The following is a 21,078-nucleotide window of genomic DNA, read 5'->3' as shown; positions in this document are numbered from 1 at the left end:
AGAGAGGGCTTCCCCAGTGACTCAGTGGAAAAGAATCCACCTGCAATGCAGGAGCCGCAAGAGACTAGGGGTCAGTCGCTGGGTGGGGAAGATCCCCTGGAGGAGGGCATGGCGACCCATTCCAGTATTCTTGCCTGGAGAATCCCATGGACAGAGGAGCCTGGCAGGCACCTCATTAGAGAGGATGCCTATTCCCTTTGTCTCCAGGTGTGTATTTCTGCCTTGCTTCTATCTTAAATATTAATAAACAAACTGTTTCTCCATGTGTTCTCCCACATGTTATGCTCTGCCTCTAATAAGAAACTTTGTACCTGTTATGACGGTTTTTGCCTCCTTGAAACATTCTTGCTTTCAGATGAGGGAAAGAACCAGGGAACTTTGCTTCTAGCCTCTAGCCCCTGGTGGTCTGGTGGTTAGGACTCCTGGTTTTCATCCAGATTACCTAGGGTTAGTTCCTGGGCAGGGAACTAAGATCTCTCTTCAGGACCACTCACTGCTCTGCCTCCAAGATTTCTGCCGTTTCTAGCAGATCTTAGGGAAATTAATCTCTCTGGGCCTCAGTTTCCTCAGCTGTAAAAAGAGGGTAATAACTGATGCTCCACCCATAGGGTTACTGTCAGTCTTAAACAGGGTGGTCTAAGAAAGGGCCATAGTTATTCCTACTTTCCACCACCTTTTCTGATGGGTTTGTTACAAGTAGCGCAGTTGTTCAGTCATGTCCATCTCTTTGACACTCCATGGGCTGCAGCCTGCCAGGCTCCTCTGTCCATGGAGTTCTCCAGGCAAGAATACTGGAGTGGGTTGCCATGCCCTCCTCAGGGGATCTTCCCGGCCCAGAGATTGAATCCAGGTCTCCCGCATTGCAGGTGGATTCTTTACCATCTGAGCCACTGGCAAAGACCCTGGTAGTTACAAGTTGAGGCCCACTCTAAACTTTAGCACATCATTGCTGGGTACTGGACCTTTAATGATAAAGGATGTCAGACACCTGCTAAAGGCAGCCAACACCCTTCCAAGGGATGCAATGGCCTCAGAATCAACCTCAAGCCATTCCATTTCTTGTCTAGAAACAGCTTTTAGGGGAGAGAGAGAGAGAGGGAAAGGTCTCGATTAAATCCAGTTGGAACACAGCAGGAGATGATGGGTGGGAATAATAACACAAAGTTTGCTCTCCTCATCCACATTTACAGGGCTTCCACACATGTTCTTTGAGGTCGAGGGACAATTTCAGCAAAATTCAGGCATCTGGTTGGGCGGGGGAAACCACAGCACAGGGCAGACCTTAAAGACTGGTCTTGATGAGCAATGATAAAGCTGTCCCACTACCCAGCAAAATTCAGGCATCTGGTTGGGCAGGGGAAACCACAGCACAGGGCAGACCTTAAAGACTGGTCTTGATGAACAATGATAAAGTGTCCCACTACCCAGCCTCCCTGCTCCTAGGCTGGTGGGGAGGCATATGGAGAAGTGCTTTGGATGTGGGAGCGCACTCGGTAACCTTCTGGCCCAGGCTCCAGTTTCACTGGCAGGGCTGGAGTCTAGAGGGATACAGGGACTCCCCTGGCTGTCAGGGCTGGGGATGAGGGCCCGTGTTCCCAGGACAGCACTTTGGCTGCCGGCTTGTCCTCTGCCAGCCCCTCCCACCCCAACGGGTTCCCAGTCTGAAGCCAGGTCTCTCTGTGTCTCCCTCACTTGACTGCATCTGGGGATGAAACCTGAATAAGCATCTCACTAGGGGCTACAGTGCGTATTCTTGTTTAGAAATGAGGGTATTGTGAGGTGTCCAGAGGTGAAGGAGACCTTGGAAAGAGCTACAAAAAGTTTTCCTGAGAAAGATCACACAGGATACCAACAGTATAAGCTTTTCTGACAATATGAATCAAGAATCTAAGTAATGACCACTCTCTTTGCCTCAATATTTCTGCTTGCAGGAGTTTATCCTTGGGAAATCATCAGGGACAGGAAGACTGACCTGCAAAAATGGGTATGTAAATGACATTGTGGAAGAATGGCTAGTGACCTGGGAGAAAACTCCTGACACACATTAGCTTTAAAAAAGCAGGAAACAAAATTGTATATGCAATATAAACTTAATTTTGTTTCTTTTCTCTAGAAAATCAGGTTTCTGAGTCTCAATAGCAAACCATCAGCTAAATGAGATTTCATGTAAATCATCACATATTTAATTTTGCTTTTATAAAAGCTGCATTTGGTGGGGGTAAGGTTGGAAAGAAATATTCCAAATTGCAAACAATGATTATTACTGGTTGTGTGACTAATATTTTATTTTTAATACTTCTCTGGATTTTTCTCAGAAGGACATGCACTGATTTTAAATCCAGAGATGGATGTCATTAAGAAGGAGTTCTTTCATGTTCTCTGACACAAAGACACAGAGCTGTGAATCGCAGACAGCATGAAGAATGTGACCCAGGGTGGTGGTACCCAGAGCAGACAAACTCCTGGCTGGGGTTTGAGCTCCTTAAACTATAAATCTCCCAGAAGCCTGCAGGGGCTCCCAGCCACAGTTTGGGTCAGTTTCTCCCCATGGGTTTACAGGACACTCATGTGCCTGATCCTGGCATTTCAGCATGTGGTCCCAGTGCTTTGAGTTTTAATCCTTTTACAGAGGTGTTTGCTGTTGTTTATTCACTAAGTCATGTCCGACTCTTTGTGACCCCAGGGACTGTAGCCTGCCAGGCTCCTCTGTCCATGGGATTTCCCAGCCAAGAATACTGGAGTGGGTTACTATTTCCTTCTCCAGGGGATCTTCCCTACCTGGGGACCCAACCTGTGTCTCCTGCATTGGCAGGCGGATTCTTAACCACTGAGCCAGCAGGAAAGTTCTTTACAGAGGTAGTTCGCCTCTAAAATGCTGAAAACACTGACCAGCAGCCACTCCCACCTCAGTGGCTTTCTTCGTTAATGGATCAGAGAGAGAGAGAGGCCACCAGGGCAATGGAAACTGCCTGGGGTCACAGAACAAGGGAGCACAGAAAGCCTGTGCAGGGGCACCTTGTCAGGAGGGAGGGGAGCAAGAAGACCCAGAAGAGGCTGGGGGAGGACAGTGGGGCTGGGAGGGCGGACTGGGCAACCAGGATGGAGAGAGGTCTTTGAGTCACTGCTGTGTAGGCGAAGTGTCCTAGCAAAGAGGACCCCAGAGAGAAACAGCCCCCTTGTAGGGAAAAGCCAATTCTGTGTCCATGTTGTAACTGTTTCTTTGACTTGCTTTCCTTTGCTTTTGTTATTATTTTTAAAAAATGTAAAAAATAGAATGGCCTGATTCAGAGAATCCTGCCCCTCTGCCTGACTGTTAAACTAAAGCGCCTTTGTTCAGGACCCTGTCCACCTGTGGACAGCTGGAAGGAAGAAATGAACACGTCCCCTGCCTGAGGCCTGCCATTCTAGGAGATATTTGCAAGATTAATGGCCTTTTTACTATGCTTCCTTACTTCCCCCATCTCTGAGCTATAAAAGAGCCTGGCATCCAGCCCCTGTAAGATGGTTATTTTGAGACATTAGTCTCTCATCTTCTCAGATGGCTCTCCAAATAAATAAAGTGGCTTCCTTGCCTCAGCACCCCATCTCTTGGGTTTACTGACCTGTTGTGCAGAACAGCCCGATGCTGCTTAGACAGATCACTGCACAAAGGTGCTCCCCACCCGAGCCCAGCTGCTACCCTCCGGCTCCCATCCAGGGCAGCACATTACCTCGTTGTTGGTGCCCACGTCCAGCAGCACAGGGAGGCACTGCCGCGGGTTGACACCTCCGCATGCTGTGTACAGGGCCAGCTTGCCCACGGGGATGCCCATGCCATAGCAGCCCAGGTCTCCCAGGCCCAGAATGCGTTCCCCGTCAGTCACCACCACCGCCTGGAAGGAAAGGCAGGACATCTGTACAAAGCGCCTGTTTGTGCAGCCTGTTGGGCCTGACGATGATGCTTACTGTGGGAATGGCAGGGATGTGCGTGCTCAGACGCTCAGTTGTGTCTGACTCTTTGCGACCCATGGACTGTAACCCTCCAGGCTCCTCTGCCCATGGGGTAGGGATAGAGTAGATAATCAAATAGTTAGCTTAGAAACCCCCTTAGGGAGGGAACTTTAGGGGGCTTTGAGAAACTACAATAAGACTAATGATCACCCAAGAAAATAATGAGAAAATTCTGAAGCACTGTGGGCTTGCTTCACTCACAGAGCAAAAGAAGTCCCTTAGCATCAAAGCCAGATTGGCTTGCTTAACAATAAAATCAAGACAACTTGCTTAGCAAGTTAAATTATGCAACAGAAGCATGAGAGATGCCCCTAAACAAAACAATGGAGGCATGAGACCTACATCCTGCCCAGTGAGCTCCGTTAAATAGTAACCCCCAAAACATGCTCTTTGGCCCCTAAGACATGTTCTTTGCACAATGACCCCCAACCAATAAAACAGTAGTAGTGAATAAGGCCTACAACTTGCCCAGTGGTGTCTTCAGGTCAATGACCCTCAAAACATGCTGTGTGCACACAAAAAACAATCATTTATGGAAAGGTGACTTTTCAAAATAAAATACCCTTATTGTACTGAGACCTGAAAATATTTTTCCAAAGTGGTATGACAGTCCTGGCTGGACCATACAGGGACGAGAAAACTCCCCTGCCCTAGCTGGGGGAGGAACTGATGAGGGAAACATGACGTCTACTCAAAAAAGACAAAGAAGATCTTCTCCCCCTCTCCTCTCTTCCTGTGATTATGAAAATGCAACCCACTGAGTACTCAGGGCAGTGAGAGCTGGCCAGGAACCTTGCAAGTGAACCAACTCTGATAAACTTTGTGTGCAAAGTTGCTTCAATTGTGTCCAACTCTGCAACCCCATGGACTGTAGCCCACCAGGCTCCTCTGTCCATGGGATTTTTCAAGCAAGAATCCTGGAGTGGGTTGCCCTTTCCTTCTTCAGCGGATCTTCCCCACCCAGGGGTTGAACTCACGTCTCCTGCATTGCAGGCAGGTTCTTTACCACTGAGCCATCCCTGAATCAGGGCACTTTGCAAAAGACACCATGCTAAAACCTGGGGGAAGGAGCTTCAGTTTGTTTATCTAGAAGATCAAGAATGCGTGGACCCAGCCCTTGAAAGGAATAATGGGCAGAAGAGAGATGGAATGTGTATATTTATACTGACTCTGGGGCAAAGTATGAGAGCCGTGTCATAGCTCAAGAGCAGCAGAGACAGAGAGAAGGGAGAGGCACTTCCTGCAGGGCAACCCTTCTTGGATGAGGGGGAAACACTTGCCAGACCTTGGAAAGGTGGAGATTACCCATTTGATGCAAAGGAAATTAAGGTTCAGGGTGGAAGTGGTGGGGGTATAGGGTGTGTGTGGGGGGAGAGGAGGGTTCGGGTCCCAGGAAAGGAAGCAATGGAAAATCAGGCTGGAGTCAGACTGAGGGGGACCCTGAATGTCAGGCCAAGGGAAACCCCTCAGGGTGACAGTGAGCTTGTTTGTAGGTCACCCCAAGCTGCTCCCCAGCACTGGTTCCCTACATCTCCAAATGAGTGGAGTTTACGGGGCCACCCAGCCCTTCCCTGGAACCAGCTTTGGGTCAGGACGTAGGACCAGCTCTGAGATGTGGATGTCCTGGGCACCATAGGGTCACTTTACTCCATGTGGCACAGTGCTGGGCCCCGTGGATAAAGAGATGAAGACTCTGTCCTGCCAGGAAGGGTTTAAGATCCAGCATCCACAAACTCTATAGAATCTCCTCTCTCTTTCTCCAGGAGTGAGAGCACACAGGGCCTTTTAATAGACACTGGTGCATAGATTTTTAAAATACCCCTTCACCTCTGGAAAGGGGGCTCTCGAGAGGGCAGCGGACGTGGGACTATCATGCTGTCTCCTTGAGATTGGTCTCTTCCTCTAGGGCGAGGGCCCCTCCCCCGACCCTGTCTCACATCTCACCTGGTTCTCCCCACACCCGGCAGGGAGGCAGGTCAGTGATGGTTATCTCCAATGCACAGCTGAGCAAATTAAGCTCCTGGACCTTCACGTTCTGTTCATATTTGCTCAGCATCAGCCCCACGCCAGGCACTGCACTGGAAGTTTCCACAGCAGTTATCTTAGAAACGCTGGGTGACTTACCAAGGGCACCTTGCTTGTGAATGTGGCAAGCGGGGGTTCTAGTTAGGCTTCGGGTTCCTGGCCTGGGCTCCCTCTACTCCTCGCGTCCCAATCCCCCCACCATTCAGCTGAGAAAAGCACCTGCGCTCTTGGCAAAGTCCCACCCCACCTCCCATCTGACCTCTCCGCGGCCTGCCCTTGACCTCCTCCTGGCCGCTCTCCCTGAGTCCTGTCTTCACACTGTCCCTAGGGGCCCAAACTTTGCACATTTCCGTACCATCTCTCCTAGCTAAAACCTCCTTATTCTGATTCCCAATCTCTCACACTTTCTCTCTGCTGAGGTGCAGAGAGAGAGACACACGGAGTTCTACAGAGGAAACCAGCTACGACTCCAGGGTGCTCTCCTTACAGCTCTGGGGCTTTTCAAGATGGTGGTGGGGGACTTCCCTGGTGGTCCAATGGTTGAGACTCCGCACTTCCAAGGCAGGGGGCATAGGTTCGATCCCTGGTCGGGGAACTAAGACCCCACAGAACACACAACATGGCCAAAAAAAAAAAGATGGCAGCAGAGGTCTGACAGGGTCCCTCCCAATGTGGAGATGTCTGCGGGCACTTGACTGCATGCCTGACTGCTCCGAGGGGATATCTCACCTCCATCTGCCATCCACTCTCAATCCTGTTGTGCTAACAGTTGCGTTGCTTATTAATTTTCCTTTTTAAAAAAAACGGAGTATAATTGCTTTACAATGTTGTGTTAGCTTCTGCTGTACAACAGAGTGAGCCAGCCATATGTATAATATACCTGTATCCCCTCCCTCCCACCGCCCTCATCCTGCCCCTGTAGATCATCTCAGAGACCTGAGCTGAGCTCCCCGTGCTATACAGCAGTGCCCCACAGGCTATTTTACAAATAGCTATTTTACAAAGCCCTCCCTGTGGCTCAGTGGTAAAGAATTCACCCGCCAAGCAGGAGATGCGCATTCAGTCCATGGGTTGGAAAGATCTCCTGGAGAAGGAAATGGCAACCCACTCCAGTAGTCGTGCCTGGGAAATCCCATGGACAGAGGAGCCTGGTGGGCTATGGTCCACGGAGTCACAAAAGAGTCCAGCACGATTTAGTGACTAAACAACAGTAAGTGTATATATTGCAACATCTTCACAACCAGGCTCAAAGGCCTTTTTTCGCTGTTGTTCAGTTGCTAGGTTGAGTTTGACTCTTTGTGACCCCATGGACTGTTGCCTGCCAGGCTCCTCTGTCCATGGGATTTCCCCTTTACTGCCTTCTAACTGTCCATGAAATAGAGTCCAAAAGGCTTATCTCTAATGACAGGAACTCGACACGCCTTCTGGAACTTATCTCCAGTTACTCATCTGCACACAATTGCTCTCTTTGGTCAAACTGGCCTCACTCCGGCCAGAGGAGAGACACACGCTCTCTTCACCGTTGGTCTCTCTCGCCGCTCAGCCTCTGTCTCAGTGCAAATCCTGCCATTACAACCTAATGTGATTTCTGCTGCTGCTGTGGCTAAGTCGCTTCAGTCGTGTCCAACTCTGTGCGACCCCAAAGACGGCAGCCCACCAGGCTTCCCCATCCTTGGGATTCTCCAGGCAAGAACACTGGAGTGGGTTGCCATTTCCTTCTCCAATGCATGAAAGTTAAAAGTGAAAGTGAAGTCGCTCAGTTGTGTCCGACTCTAGCGACCCCATGGACTGCAGCCTACCAGGCTCCTCCATCCATGGCATTTTCTAGGCAAGAGTACTGGAGAGGGGTGCCATTGCCTTCTCCTGTGATTTCTGCTAGAACCTGCTATATATTCCATGCACCTGGCCTGCACACCCTTCCTGGCTGCCCGCCTGCCTTCTGCAAACAATAAATAAGTACCTACTGCTTGCCAAGCCCTGCATACGGTGCAATTAAAGCCTTTGATAGTGATAGCATTTGTGGTCTTATTTAACATTTAAAAAATGTACATTTTATCTCACCCAACAGCCTAAAGGTTAACAGCAGGGGTTTTGGTATCTAATAGCCAGCACTTGAGACTAGGCTTCTTGATAATGTACCATATATAATCTTGGGTCAAACAGTAAGTTTTCTGAGTTTTAATTTCCCATAATGTTAGAATAATTAAAATATCCAACTCATTAGGCTGTAAAGATGAAAGTTGTTAGTCACTCAGTCGCGTCCGACTCTTTGCAACTCCGTGGGTAAAGATGAAATTAAATAATAAATGTCTCATTTTAATCAGGGGCCTTGTACAATAAAGTAAATGACTGGCAAATGATCACTGCTCTTATGATTATATTGATGATTATTATTTAGGGCAAAGGCTACATATTAGAATTTTTAATTGTTTCATCTCTCTTTAATTCAGCCTCACCACAGAAAGGCCATGCAACAATTATCTGTTAAATGAGTGCATGAAAAGAAAACCATGGAAGATCTTGGCAACTTTTAAGAGTCTGGCTATATGGGCTTCCCAGGTGGCGCTAGTGGTAAAGAACTCACCTGCCAATGCAGGAGACAAAAGAGACATGGGTTTGATCTCTGGGTCAGGAAGAATCTCCTGGTGGAGGAAATGGCAGCCCTCTCCACTGTTCTTGCCTGGAGAATCCCATGGACAGAGGAGCCTGGAGGGCTACAGTCCATGGGGTCGCAGAGAGGTGGATATGGCTTCGAGACTGAGGACACATGCAATTGGTCTTTCTACTCTTGGAATCTCCTTATCCCATTTCATTTTTCAAAGCACACCTAGATTTGTCGCTTTCTTGCCCCCACGCCTCCAATGGCCCCTGATGCCTACAAAATAAAGCTGAAACATCTCTGACTGACATTTAAGGCCTTCCATGATCTATGTCCAATCTACTCTTTGAATTTCCCTTTTATGCATTCCATGCTCCACCCAAATGGAAATACCGCTAATCTTGTATAAGGTGTGTGTTTTCTAGCCTACATGCTATTTTACACCTCAATCCTTATACCTCCTTGATCCAAATCCTACCATCCTTACATGTTTCAAGGAACAGTTCAAAAGACACTTTCCTCCATATGAAGCTTCCCTTCTGGAACATATCACTCCTAGCTCTGAATTCCTATAGCATTTTAATCTCCCATGTCACCTAAGCCTTTCTTTTTTGTATGACAGTTATATCTATGTCCGTGTCTTTCATAGCAACTCTTTAAGGGTAGGTAAAGAATCTTGGACTCTTTGATTCTTTAGCACTTGGCTTGGGACCTGCAATGCAACGATGGACAGTGTGATTGGCCCAACAGAGAGAGCAAAGGCTCTTCTCCACGGGACTGAATTCAGACCTGGAGTAGACAGGCAAGTTCAGAGAGAAGATGCTGCCTCCTGTTTTTCATGACATCAGTGGACCTGGGGCTGGGACCACAAGAGCGGGGAGAGTCAGAAGGCTGAGGGCAAGCTTGAGCTGCAGCCTGGGGTTTCAGAGCCTGGCGATGGCTGCCCCGAGCCACAGCATCACAGTTCCCACGTCTGGATGGCTTTTACAGCTCGTGACCCCTCGGTATTTCTGATAACAAGAAGATCCGGATGACTGGGGGATGCTGTGCCCCCTTCTTCCTCTGTCCAGCTGGCTTCTGACTTACTGTCCACCTCCCTCAGCCTGTGTGGCCCAGCGGGGCTGACCCAAGACGGATACGAGGGCCCCGTCTCCTGGCCTGCCCCGGCTCTGGTTACCCTGGGCTTGAAGCTCTGGGTGTGGGCCGCCCTCAGCACTGTGTGCAAGGCCCTCTCCCTCCTCCTCCTCCTCGCTCACCCTTCCCATCTCCTCCTCCTCTCTGCCTCTTTTCCTCTCCCCACAACACAAATAATGTCCCGGCTGTGGTTTCAAATCTTGGTTCCATCCCTCACCGGCACTGAACCTAACTTCCCAGTTGCCTTGTCTATAACACGGGGATGACAATAATTCCTGCCTCTTGGAGGGTCGCTGGGAGAAGCCAGTGAGTTCATCCGTATAAAGCACTTGGCGGGATGCTGGCAAGTGGATGCAGTGCTGTGCTGTCCAGACCCCCTCAGAGGAGAGAAGAGGTCATTGCCTGAGCTGTACTTTCAGCCTGCTTGGGTACCTGCTTGACTGAGGAGAGCCACCTTGCCCAACGTCATCCTCCATTCCCAGGGCAGCAGCCCATAGACCAGGACCGAGGGACCCCTTGGCCCAACTCGGGATGATGGAAGAGCCATCCCCGCTGCTGAACCTCCTCAGGCACCCTGCTGGGTCTCCCAGGACCCCCGACTCAGCCCAGCCTCTCCCTCTCCTCCGTCCTGACTACTTTCCTTCTAGAGGCTGATCCCAAGAGCCCTTCTTAATACGCTGATCTCCACCCAAGAGAAATGTTTCTAGGAAATCCAACTTCTCACACTGACTGGGGCTTACCCCTTGGTGGGTGTGGGCAAGGCAGGCAGGCACTTGGCACTAAGTCTGGTCCAGGTTTAAAGGCCCAAGAGGCTGGTGCCCATAGGCAGGGGATGTTCCCTTGGATCCAGGGCTCAGCCGCCTCTCGGCACTGTTAGCTGTTAGGCCTGGGATGAAGGAGGGATTTAGGAGCCTGGGAAAGCTATTGAGAAAGGGGGCTCTTCTGAGCCGAGCCTTCCTCCCGGCTCGGGGCAATGGCCTCTGTGGGAAAGAGTCAGAAAAGCAGCTCTCAGTCCCCTCTGTGATTTACACCACAGGGCTCTGGGGAGCGGCGGGGTGGAAGGCTCTCCCTCCCTGTGAGAGAGGAGCCCCCCAAACCCCATGGTCCCCCCAGCCTGAGACTGTGACCTTACTTCCCTGACAGCCTACTCCTCTTCCTGCTCAGTGTGCAGTCCTGCTTTCTGGCTAGGAAACCAGAGAAAGTCCTGTTTTATTTTCTGAGTTCTTTCAGAACCATCTCTCTCTCTCCTCTTTTTAAAGACTACCTGGCTTTTCTTCCAAAGCTGTGGTCCCACTTTACATACCCGTCGACAATGAGCGAGAGTCCCAACTGCTCCGTGTCCTCACCACCCCTCCTTTTACACTTCCTGCCATGCCGCCACCCCTCCTTTTACACTTCCTGCCATGCTGATGGACATGTTGTGGTAGCTCACGGTGGGTTTCTTTAAGTTCGTTCATTTATTTTTGGCTGTGCTGGGTCTTCATGGCTGCGCTTTGGCTTTCTCTAGTTGCGGTGAGCCGACTCCTCACCGTGGAGGTTTCTTCTGTTGCAGAGCACAGGCTCTAGGGCAGGCTTCAGTAGTTGCAGCGCGTGGGTTCAGCAGTCGTGGCCCCCAGGCTCCAGAGCACATGTGCAGTAACGGTGGTGTGTGGGCTTATTGCTCCGCATGTGGAATCTTCTCAGACCAGGGATCAAACCCATGTCCCTTGCACCAGAAGGTGGATTCTTAATCGCTGGACCACCAGGGAAGCCCACAGAAGCATCTCTGGACCACGCCTCCCCTCCAGCCAAGAGGCGAATTACGTGAGGGTCCAGAAAGACCTGTGCCTTGAAAAGCTCTGCCTGCCCTGGTCAGCAGCTGGGCTCTGGCTGGAAGCGACACTTACTGGCGGGCGACCATGGGCATCACTTCACCAATAAACAAGAAAGGCTGTGGCTTAGAAGATTCTGAACCTTTGGAAGGGTAGTCCTGGAGTGAGAGGGAAGCACCCTCCAGAAAAACGCAGTTGTAGGGCAGGTTGGCGACTGGGGGCAGCCTGATCGGTCCTAACTGACTTGTACGTGCGTGCATGTGTGTGTGTGTGTGTGTGTTAGTTGCTCAGTCATGTCTGACTCTTTGCGACCCCATGGTCTGTAGCCCACCAGGCTCCTCTGTCCATGGGATTCTCCAGGCAAGAATACTGGAGTGGGTAGGCATTCCCTTCTCCAGGGGATCTTCCTGACCCAGGGATCAAACCTGGGTCTCCTGCATTGCAGGCAGATTCTTTACCGTCTGAGCCACCAGGGAAGCCCAATTGACTTGTACACACGACAAACAATGGGCCCAGTATTCACAGCTCCTGGCTTTTCTAGAGAAGTCAGAAATCCAGGGTTTTAAAATTGTGGTTTTTTTTTTTTTTTTTTTTTCAAATGAAGTCTCTTAAATTTAAAATGTTGCCTACAAATTAAAAAAATCTCAAAAATCACTGAAAAGTAATAGTGTCTGAGAGCCAAATCTCCTGGCCACGCTTTTGTGGTCTGCTGCCCCCAGGTGGGACGCCCACCTCGGCCGCCCTCAGGCCCTTGCAGTCTCCCTGCAGCCCCGCTCTGTGGGCTTACGGCCCTCTCCAGCGATGGCAATGCCCACCCCAGTGCCCGTCTGTATGGCACAGACTTCATCAGAGGTGGCCCTCACGATTTTCTGCTGTGAGGTCAGAGAGGCCATTGGCCCACACGGTAGCTAAATGGAAGATCCAAGACCAGAACCCAGAACCCAGGTCTGCCTGGTTGCAAAGCCAGAGCCGACTCTTCTACATAGCTTTCAAGACCGACCTCAGGGTTTCTGCAAAGTGGAACAGTAGTTCTGCATGGAGGAGAGGCGGGGGCCCCAGGGGTTCACCCATCCACTCTGGGGTACCACAGGGTAAGTGGTCAGGCGACCCTGTTGCCCCTCATTCCCACACTCCTCTCTTTGGCGGCACAGACAGAGCATCTCAAAGTGTTAGCCGCTCAGTCATGTACAGCTGTTTGCGACCCCATGGACTATATAGCCCGCCAGGCTCCTCTGTCCATGGGATTCTTCAGGCAAGAATACTGGAATGGGTTGCCATTCCCTTCTCCAGGGGATCTTCTTAACCCAGGGATCAAAGTTGGGTCTCCTACATTGCAGGCAGATTCCTTACCATCTGAGCCACCAGGGAAGCCCTGTTGGACCCTGTATTTACAGAGTCTCAAAGTGTTAGTCGCTCAGTCGAATTGTTTCTGGGTCAGTCTAACTGGACTTCAAGCTCCTTGAGATGCCTGTATACCATCTTTATCCCCAAGCCCTCAGGGAAGTCTTACAGAATAGATGTTTACTAAATGGCTGTTGGGCTTCAGTCATAGCTCAGTCGGTAAAGAATCAGCCTGCAGTGCAGGAGACCCGGGTTTGATTCCTGGGTCAGGAAGAGCCCCTGGAGAAGGAAATGGCAAACCACTCCAGTATTCTTGCCTGGAAAATCCCATGGACAGAGGAGCCTGGCGGGCTACAGTCCACAGGGTCGCAAAGAGTCGGACACAACAGAGTGACTAAACCACCACCAAATGGCTGTTGAACACAGCTGAATTAGACGCACTGGCTCATGTAACTCACGCTTTCCCTAGAGGCACTGGATGCTTCTCCTTGTCTGAGCCCTGCCTCATTCCACCTCTTCCAGAATGACCCCAAAGCCCCTGTTTCTCCTCTAAAATCACAACAGGTGCTGTCTTCAACTCTCTGGTAAGTAGCACTTCGTACTTGGAAGGTTCTTAAAATATGTCGGTTGAAGTCAACAGATACTGAGCTGCTAAGGTTCAAGTTTGATTTCATATCTCGATTTCCCTAGTGGAGTGAAGCACTTTGGGATCAGGGTCTGTGTTCTCCCTATTCTGCATTCCTCGAAACAGAGCTCTGGGTGCAGCTTTGTAAGTTATGCCCTGACAGGAGGAGAGATGGGAACCGGAAATCCAGCCCATGAGCTGGATTTCAAGCTGGATATCAAGGCCCTGTGCTAGTCTGGAGGAAGGAAGGAGCACTTTTTTTCCTTACTGGTTAAGAGGGGATGTCTTTTCATCATTCTTTTAAACTCCCCATAGCAGCTGGTGCTAGGGGTAAAGAATCCGCTGGCCAATGCAGGAGACACAAGATAAATGGGTTCTTCTCTTGAGTCTTCTCGATTCTTGAGTCAGGAAGATCCCCTGGAGAAGGGATAGGCTACCCACTGTAGTATTCTTGGGCTTCCCTGGCGGCTCAGACAGTAAGGACTCTGCCTGTAGTGTGGGAGACCTGGGTTTGATCCCTGGGTTGGGAAGATCCCCTGGAGGAGGGCATGGTAACCCACTCCAGTATTCTTGCCTGGAGAATCCAATGGAGAGAGGAGCCTGGTGGGCTACAGTCCATGGGGTCGCAAAGAGGGGGCAGGACTGAGTGAGTGAGCATGTGCACACACACACACAGACACACACACACACACACCCAGAGCTCACTCACACACACACACACACACACACACACACACACACACACAGAGCTCACACAGAGGCACCACAGATGTCAGTGCAGACCCCATGACTCTGACCCTGGCACAGGCCTGGTATCTGGAAGATGTTCATCAGGTCCCTCTACTAAGTTCATTCAGTTCAGCAAGCATCTACTGAGCGCCTACTGTGGACAAGTCTCACCATGGCTGAACTGTCCAGGAAGGAGGAAAGATTAGCCTGTAGGACTTCAGAGCCTGTCCACATACGGCAGGCTGGAGTTAACTTTCCATCAAGTGAGCTGGCTTCCCTTAATGAGCTCAAGATTTCATTATACATTCATCCTGACACACCCTGGAAACTTGCTTCTTCTGAGACTGGGGCCAAACCCTGCAGGTTCAAGACCTGCCTGTTACCAGAGTCTAAAAAGATAAGCAGGGAAGAGAAGCACCAGGCACATCACGTGTGTGATTGCATACTCAGTCTGGTCTGACTCTTCACAACCCCATGGACTGTAGCCCTCCAGGTTCCTCCGTCCACGGGATGCTCCAGGCAAGAATACTAGAGTGGGTTGCCATGCCGTCCTCCAGGGGATTTTCCCGTCCCAGGGATCAAACCCGAGTCTCTTCTGTCTCCAGCACTGGCATGTGGATTCTTTACCACTGAGCCACCTGGGAAGCTCCAGGGCACATCACATCCAGATGGAAATGTTCTAACTGAGCTCTTCACTGAGGTCAGGACTGGAATCCAAGGGCCCTGGCTGCGGCGCCAACCTGGCTCCCAAGAGCCAAGGTCCTGTCCTACTTGCTGTGGTTCTGAACCCCACCACACCCCCAAGAGGGCCAGAAGTGGGTGGAACACAGGAGAGGTGGTTAGAGAGAAGCTGCACTTGGTGCCTGGTGGAGGGAGGTGGCCCAGGGAACTGGCCAGGAGGGAGGGAGGGAGAAAACCACTGTCAGCCTCTCAGCATCCCCTTGGGAGGGACAGAAACTGGGCGTGGTCTGCTCCAGTCCCTCCCCTGCTTGTGTGCCAGAAACGCCCTCACCAAGCAGCCAGGGGATGTTCTGTAATTGTGCTTCAACCATTTGTTTGCAGGGGCTTCCCAGGTGGCGGTGGTGGTAAAGAACCTGCCTGCCAAGGCAGGAGACCTAAGAGATGCGGGTCCTTCCTGGGTCTGCAAGATCACCCAGGGCAGGGCATGGCAACCCGCTCCAGTATTCTTGCCTGGAGAATCCATGGACAGGGGAGCCTGGTGGGCTACAGTCCATGGGGTTAAAAGAGTCAGACAGGACTGAGCCACTAAGCAACAACAACAATGTATCAGCACTGTAATGGGTGCTGGGAGCACAATAGTGGACCACAGAGAGACATCCTGTCCTGGGGACCTGATAAGGTGATGGGATCTGACCTAACTGTTACTTCGTTTCCTTTTAAGTATATTCATTTCTAGATACAATATTTACAAATTTCAAATACAGGATTATAGAATCATAGATGCGAAGAGACACAGAGGAGATATTCCTTTAGCCCAGTGCCTTTCTGCCCTGAGCTGAGGTTCACATCTCTTTTACAATATCCCCATCAAGTGATCATGCGGTCCCTCCTTGGATACCTCCAACAGTAGGCGATTTACAGTCCACAGGGTCGCAGAGTCGGACATGACTGAATTGACTTAGCACACACGCATGCATGGCATCATTCAATAAGATTTGTTTGCAGAAGTGACGAGGATCTTAGAATCTAGAGTCCCTGAAATCCTCCACAAAAGTCCCCACGAGAAGAAATCTGGCTACACAGCCAGAGGCTAACGAGTTTCTTCAAAGCTGCACCGATTTTGCCTTCTATATTATATCATTTGCTATATAAAAAATACTTTTCTCCTTAAATGTTTTGAGTAAAACTGGAAACAGTGCCAGATTCCTTTTGTCACTCTGCACAGACATCCCTTCTCCCCCACACTTTGTACCCCCGCCCAACACATACTGCTGTGCACACCCAGGTGTGAAGACGTTGCTCATCATAAATCTTTTCTCCTGGTGCAGAATGTCCCTGCCCTCCATCCTAGTCTCTCCAATGCCTGACTGTCCAAACTCTACCCCTCAACTCAATGCTTTGCTCCAATGTCACCTCTTCCATGAAGTCTTCCCAGATTACCCCGACTAAAAGGAAACTCTCTCTTTGAACACCCCCAGCTCTTCTGTGTGCCTGATTAATCTCTGATCAAGTTCCACCTGTTACTCTTTTGTCTCTCTCTCTCTTACTTTTCTCATGAAAAGTTAGCTACTTGAGAAGAGGGTCCATGCTGGATTTTCCCCTGAATCCACCATGGAAACCAGCAGTGAATATTCAGCAAGTACTCAATATATGCACTAGTACCACTACCAATAATGATGATGATGATGACGGACAATTTCACAAGGGTATCTGGTTAACGCAAGCCTTCACTCCATGGTGCGTTTGTGTTTGGCTATAACTGGACTACGCTCTGGGACTGGGGGAATGGATTTGGTGTCCTGTCTTCAGTGTTGCAAGGGCCCCTTTTAGAGCTCAGAATGACTAGCGCAGGCTGAAAGGATTCATCCAACAAGAGAGCAATAGCAAAGAAAGCAGGATCATACCTTAATATCGTCTTCTGGCCAGGAGTTGAGCATTGTTGCAAGGTGGCCCTTGTCATGAACGGTGATAAACAGCCCACTGGGAAAAACAAAGCACATGCCCACAGACAGACCAGTCAGACCAGGAGCGCAGCAGGGGCCACAAGCACTGTGTATCGTTGTATCGCTTCATTTCGGCCACAGATCGGGGCTGAGGGGGTCCCTGTTCAAAGTCCAAACAGTTTACAGGACCCTGCACTGGGCTTCCTTCAACTGCTCCCCACAGGGGAAGGGCTCCATGGGGCCAGGGATGTATTCACCTGGAGTCTGTGCTCACCACAGCCTGTACCTTTCTCCCCCTAGACCAGGCACCCAGGACCCCAGAATCATCTCCCTGAGTGGTCCCAGGCTGCTTTCAGGGGCTGTGTGGGCCTCTTCTCTGGGTCCCCCCTTCCAAGGACAGACCACACTGCAGTGGGTGGGTCCCCAAGCCTGGGGCCATGACCGGAACTTGGACGTGTGGGCAGTGACGTCGAGATACCCGTCCACGTGGTCCCTTGCCATGGAGGATGGAGCTGGGGACAGAAAGGGGCGGGCTGCCAGCCACGAGCCTATTTCCTCTGTATCACTTGAGTCTGAGAATTCTAAATTCAAACTTGGCCTTCCAGACCATATGAAGATATATCTGTAAAGTAGGAGGATTAAACATATTTTACTTGACAATTTGCTAGCTTGACTTTGAACTTCTAATGTTTGGACCTAAGTCTGTGGATATGAATCTCCTGTCCTGGGATCAGTGGTGAGAGGACATGTGTGGCTGGTGGGGAGGTTGTGGGTGGTGCAGAGGATGGCAAGTGGTCTGGACCACTTCCTTCTTTTACCTTTTTTTTTTTTTGACCAATGCACCCAAGAGAGAGAGGCTCCTTTGACTTGTGAAGTACCCAGGCCCAAACACGCAGTCTGTTTTTGCCAGTGTGAGAGGGTTGGGGAAGTGCATGTTGGGGGTGTGGTTCCCCGTTCTACTTGCCCTGCCTAAATCAGAGTGCTTCCCCCAAACGGCTGCCACGGCTTCACGAGGTGCTTGGATTTTGTGACCCATTACTGCAGTTATGCCCTCGTTAACACTGTAAGCACCATGGCCCTGTTCTTCGGTCCCACCAGTCTTGTGAAACCCTCACCCTTAAGAAAACCCACTTTCCGCTCCCTGTGCCTTCCCAGCCAGGCCGCCGAGGGCAGATGGAGACAGCCCTGCTCCAGGGCAGGCTGATCGCACCACCATCCACTCTCGGCGTCAACCCACAAAGACTCTCAGCGTTGACCGGTCTCTGTGCCTACAGTGTTTCTCTGATCAAAATTCACTCTTTTCACTCTTTGCAAAGACTGTTGCAACTTCTTTGCTCTCAGGCCTCCAACTGCCTCACCTTTCCCCTCACTGCCCTAGTGACCATGTCTGTGATGTCACAGGAAGCATCTCTTGTCAGTCTTCCAGCAGCAAACCTATACACTTCCGTATCTGCAGCCAATCCTCCCACTGCAGTGAAAATTACAGAGCCTGAAACAGACAGAAACGGGAGAGGAATCTGCCTCTGAGAGCAGGAATTATACCCTTTGAGATTTGCCCATCTGTGGCTTTTGCTTGAGGGCAGTCTAACATGCAAGTAGCTTGGGGCAGCAGAAAGCCTCAGTCCTACTAGTTTGAGGTGTCAGAGAAGTGAGTTGGAGCTGGAAGAGCACTCAGAAAGTGAAGGGGAAAGTTCTGGAAGGTAAGGCGATGCAGAGAGGATGAACATCCAAGTTTGTGTATAAAATCTGCCCAAATAACTGGCTGATGATTCAACTATACATACCCAAGGGTCTGGCAAAAACAACAACAACAACAAAACTGCAGCTGGACACTGAAAGGACCCAGCAGAGATTTCCACTGCTGCCCATCAGTAGGGACAGAGTTTGGAACTTGAGTCCAGCCTACTTGGACTCCAAAATCACTGTGGACGGTGACTGCAGCCATTAAATTAAAAGAGGCTTGCTCCTTGGAAGAAAAGTTATGACAAACCTAGATATCACATTAAAAAGCAGAGACATCACTTTGCCAACAAAGGTCTGTATAGTCAAAGCTATGGTTTTTCCAGTGGTCATGTACGGATGTGAGAGCTGGACCATAAAGAAGGCTGAGCACCAAAGAATTGATGCTTTTGCATTGTGGTGTTGGAAAAGACTCTTGAGAGTCCCTTGGACTGTAAGGAGATCTGACCAGTCAACCCTAACAGAAATAAACCCTGAATATTCATTGGAAGGACTGATGCTAAAGCTGAAGCTCCAATACTTTGGCCACCTGATGTGAAGAGTGGACTCACTGGGAAAGACCCTGTTGTTGGGAAAGACTGAGGGCAGGAGAAGAGGGCGGCAGAGGATGAGACGGTTGGATGGTATCACCTCAATCCACAGACATGAATTTGAGCAAACTCCGGGAGATAGTGAAGGAAAGGAAAGCCTGGCGTGTTGCAGTTCCTGGGGTCACAAAGAGTTGGACACGACTCAGCAACTGAACAACAACAAAAATAAAAATTACTCTTCTGAGAAACAAAACAATCCAGAGTTCACAGAATTCAGGGTACAGAGAGGTCTATTATAATAGCTTGCTTACTTTATCTATGTTAGACACCATCCATAATAAAAAAAAAAAACTAAACAAAATAAAACAAGAAAAACACCACTGAACTCCAAACTATTCTTGACTTCCACAGTCCCTGCCAAGACTGTTTCTTCCTTCTCTTCTCTCCCATAGCTAGACTTCTTGGAAGCGCTGTCTGCACTAGCTGCTTCCATTTTTCCATCTTCCACTGAAATATGTCGTTACTTAATAATGTGCTGCCAACACTGCTCTTGCCCAGGCCCCGGATGATGTCCACTCCAGAAATACAAGCAGCTTTCTAGCCTTCGTCTCCTTTGTCTTCTCAGCAGCATCTGACACTTTAAGCCTCTGGCTTCGGTGACTCCGCTCTCGTGTTTTTTCTTGTACCTCTCAGGCTGCTCCTTCTTAGGATATTCCTGCTGGATCATCCCACCACTAGGTGTTAGAGTTCCTCCCAATTTTGCACTGCCCCATTCTCCTTCTCTCTTGCCTGGAAAATCCCATGGGCAGAGGGCCTGGTAGGCTGCAGTCCATGGGGTCGCTAAGAGTCGGACATGACTGAGCATCTTCACTTTCACTTTTCACTTTCACGCATTGGAGAAGGAAATGGCAAACCACTCCGGTGTTCTTGCCTAGAGAATCCCAGGGACGGGGGAGCCTCGTAGGCTGCCATCTATGGGGTCGCACAGAGTCGGACACAACTGAAGCGACTTAGCAGGAGCATCAGCAGCATTTTCCTTCTCACTCTTCCTCTTTCTCTATATGATCTCATCAGTGCCCAAGGCTTTTGGCCAGTGACTCTCAAAGATCTGCAGCCCAGAGTTTTTCATCTTTGGTACTACTGACATTTTGGGTGGGATAATTCTTTGCTGTGAAGGGAGAGGATGTCATGTGCGTTGTAGAACGTTGGGCAGCGTCCCTGTCTCTACCCACTAGATGCCAGTAGCACCCCACACACTGCTGTGAGAGCCAAAAATCTCTCTAGACGTTGGTAAACATTCCCTGGGGAGAAAATGTGCCTCTGATTTTAGAGCCATTGTTCTAGACATTTATATTCAACTGCCTGCCTGCCATCTCCTTTCATATGTCTCAAAGGCACTTTAAACTTCACCTGTCCAAAATCAAATTATGATCCAGATGTGCATTACTATGACTCAAAGACAAGACAAAACAAAAACCCAAGACAAACCTGACTCTCCTCTCCTGCTCCCTTTCTCAGTAACTATTTCCCTCAGGCATGTAGTTTAACAGTCCCAGACCCCTGGAAGCATCTTCGACACTGTCCTTTTTCCCTTTTATATAACCCCTGCCAAGTCGTTCACTTCTGCTCTGGAATTACCTCCTGGTTCATACACTTCTTTCACCCATCACACCACTGACCTGGTCCAGACTCCCAGTACAGCTGTTCCCTAAAGCACCACAATAACTCTGTGACATCCTCTCTTGTCTCCACCTAATCGAGTATCTACACAAAAGAAAGAGCGATGTTCTCGAAATCAAAGCCTTACTGTGTTTTTGGCTATGCCTCTCAACTTGCAGGCTCTTAGTTCCCTGACTAGGGATTGAACCTGGGCCTCAGCAGTGAAGGCACCAAGTCCTAACCATTGGACCACAGAAAACTCCAAAACCTT

At 49.9% G+C, this 21,078-nt stretch overlaps 1 protein-coding gene and 1 non-coding gene across 5 annotated transcripts in view; both read right to left on the bottom strand.

Moving 5' to 3' along the window:
• ME3 (malic enzyme 3) overlaps window positions 1–21,078 on the bottom strand; it is a 213,701-nt gene that overhangs the window by 57,365 nt on the left and 135,258 nt on the right. For all 4 annotated transcript variants that reach the window (XM_044943418.2, XM_044943417.2, XM_025286189.3 and 1 more), the window contains exons 5-6: window positions 16,840–16,915; window positions 3,711–3,872 (exon numbers count right to left, since the gene is read on the bottom strand). In XM_044943418.2, coding sequence (XP_044799353.2) covers window positions 3,711–3,872; window positions 16,840–16,915 — 238 coding nt within the window. The remainder of the gene's footprint in view (window positions 1–3,710; window positions 3,873–16,839; window positions 16,916–21,078) is intronic.
• On the bottom strand, window positions 2,113–2,182 carry LOC112585305. Its single transcript, XR_003109779.1, has one exon. It is a non-coding gene; the product is annotated as a small nucleolar RNA SNORD30 (small nucleolar RNA).

This window comes from Bubalus bubalis, chromosome 5 (genome assembly GCF_019923935.1).
Source record: "Bubalus bubalis isolate 160015118507 breed Murrah chromosome 5, NDDB_SH_1, whole genome shotgun sequence".
Classification (NCBI taxonomy): domain Eukaryota; kingdom Metazoa; phylum Chordata; class Mammalia; order Artiodactyla; family Bovidae; genus Bubalus; species Bubalus bubalis.
The sequence above is the reverse complement of the archived record's forward strand: the minus strand, read 5'-3'. Positions and strand labels throughout refer to the sequence as shown.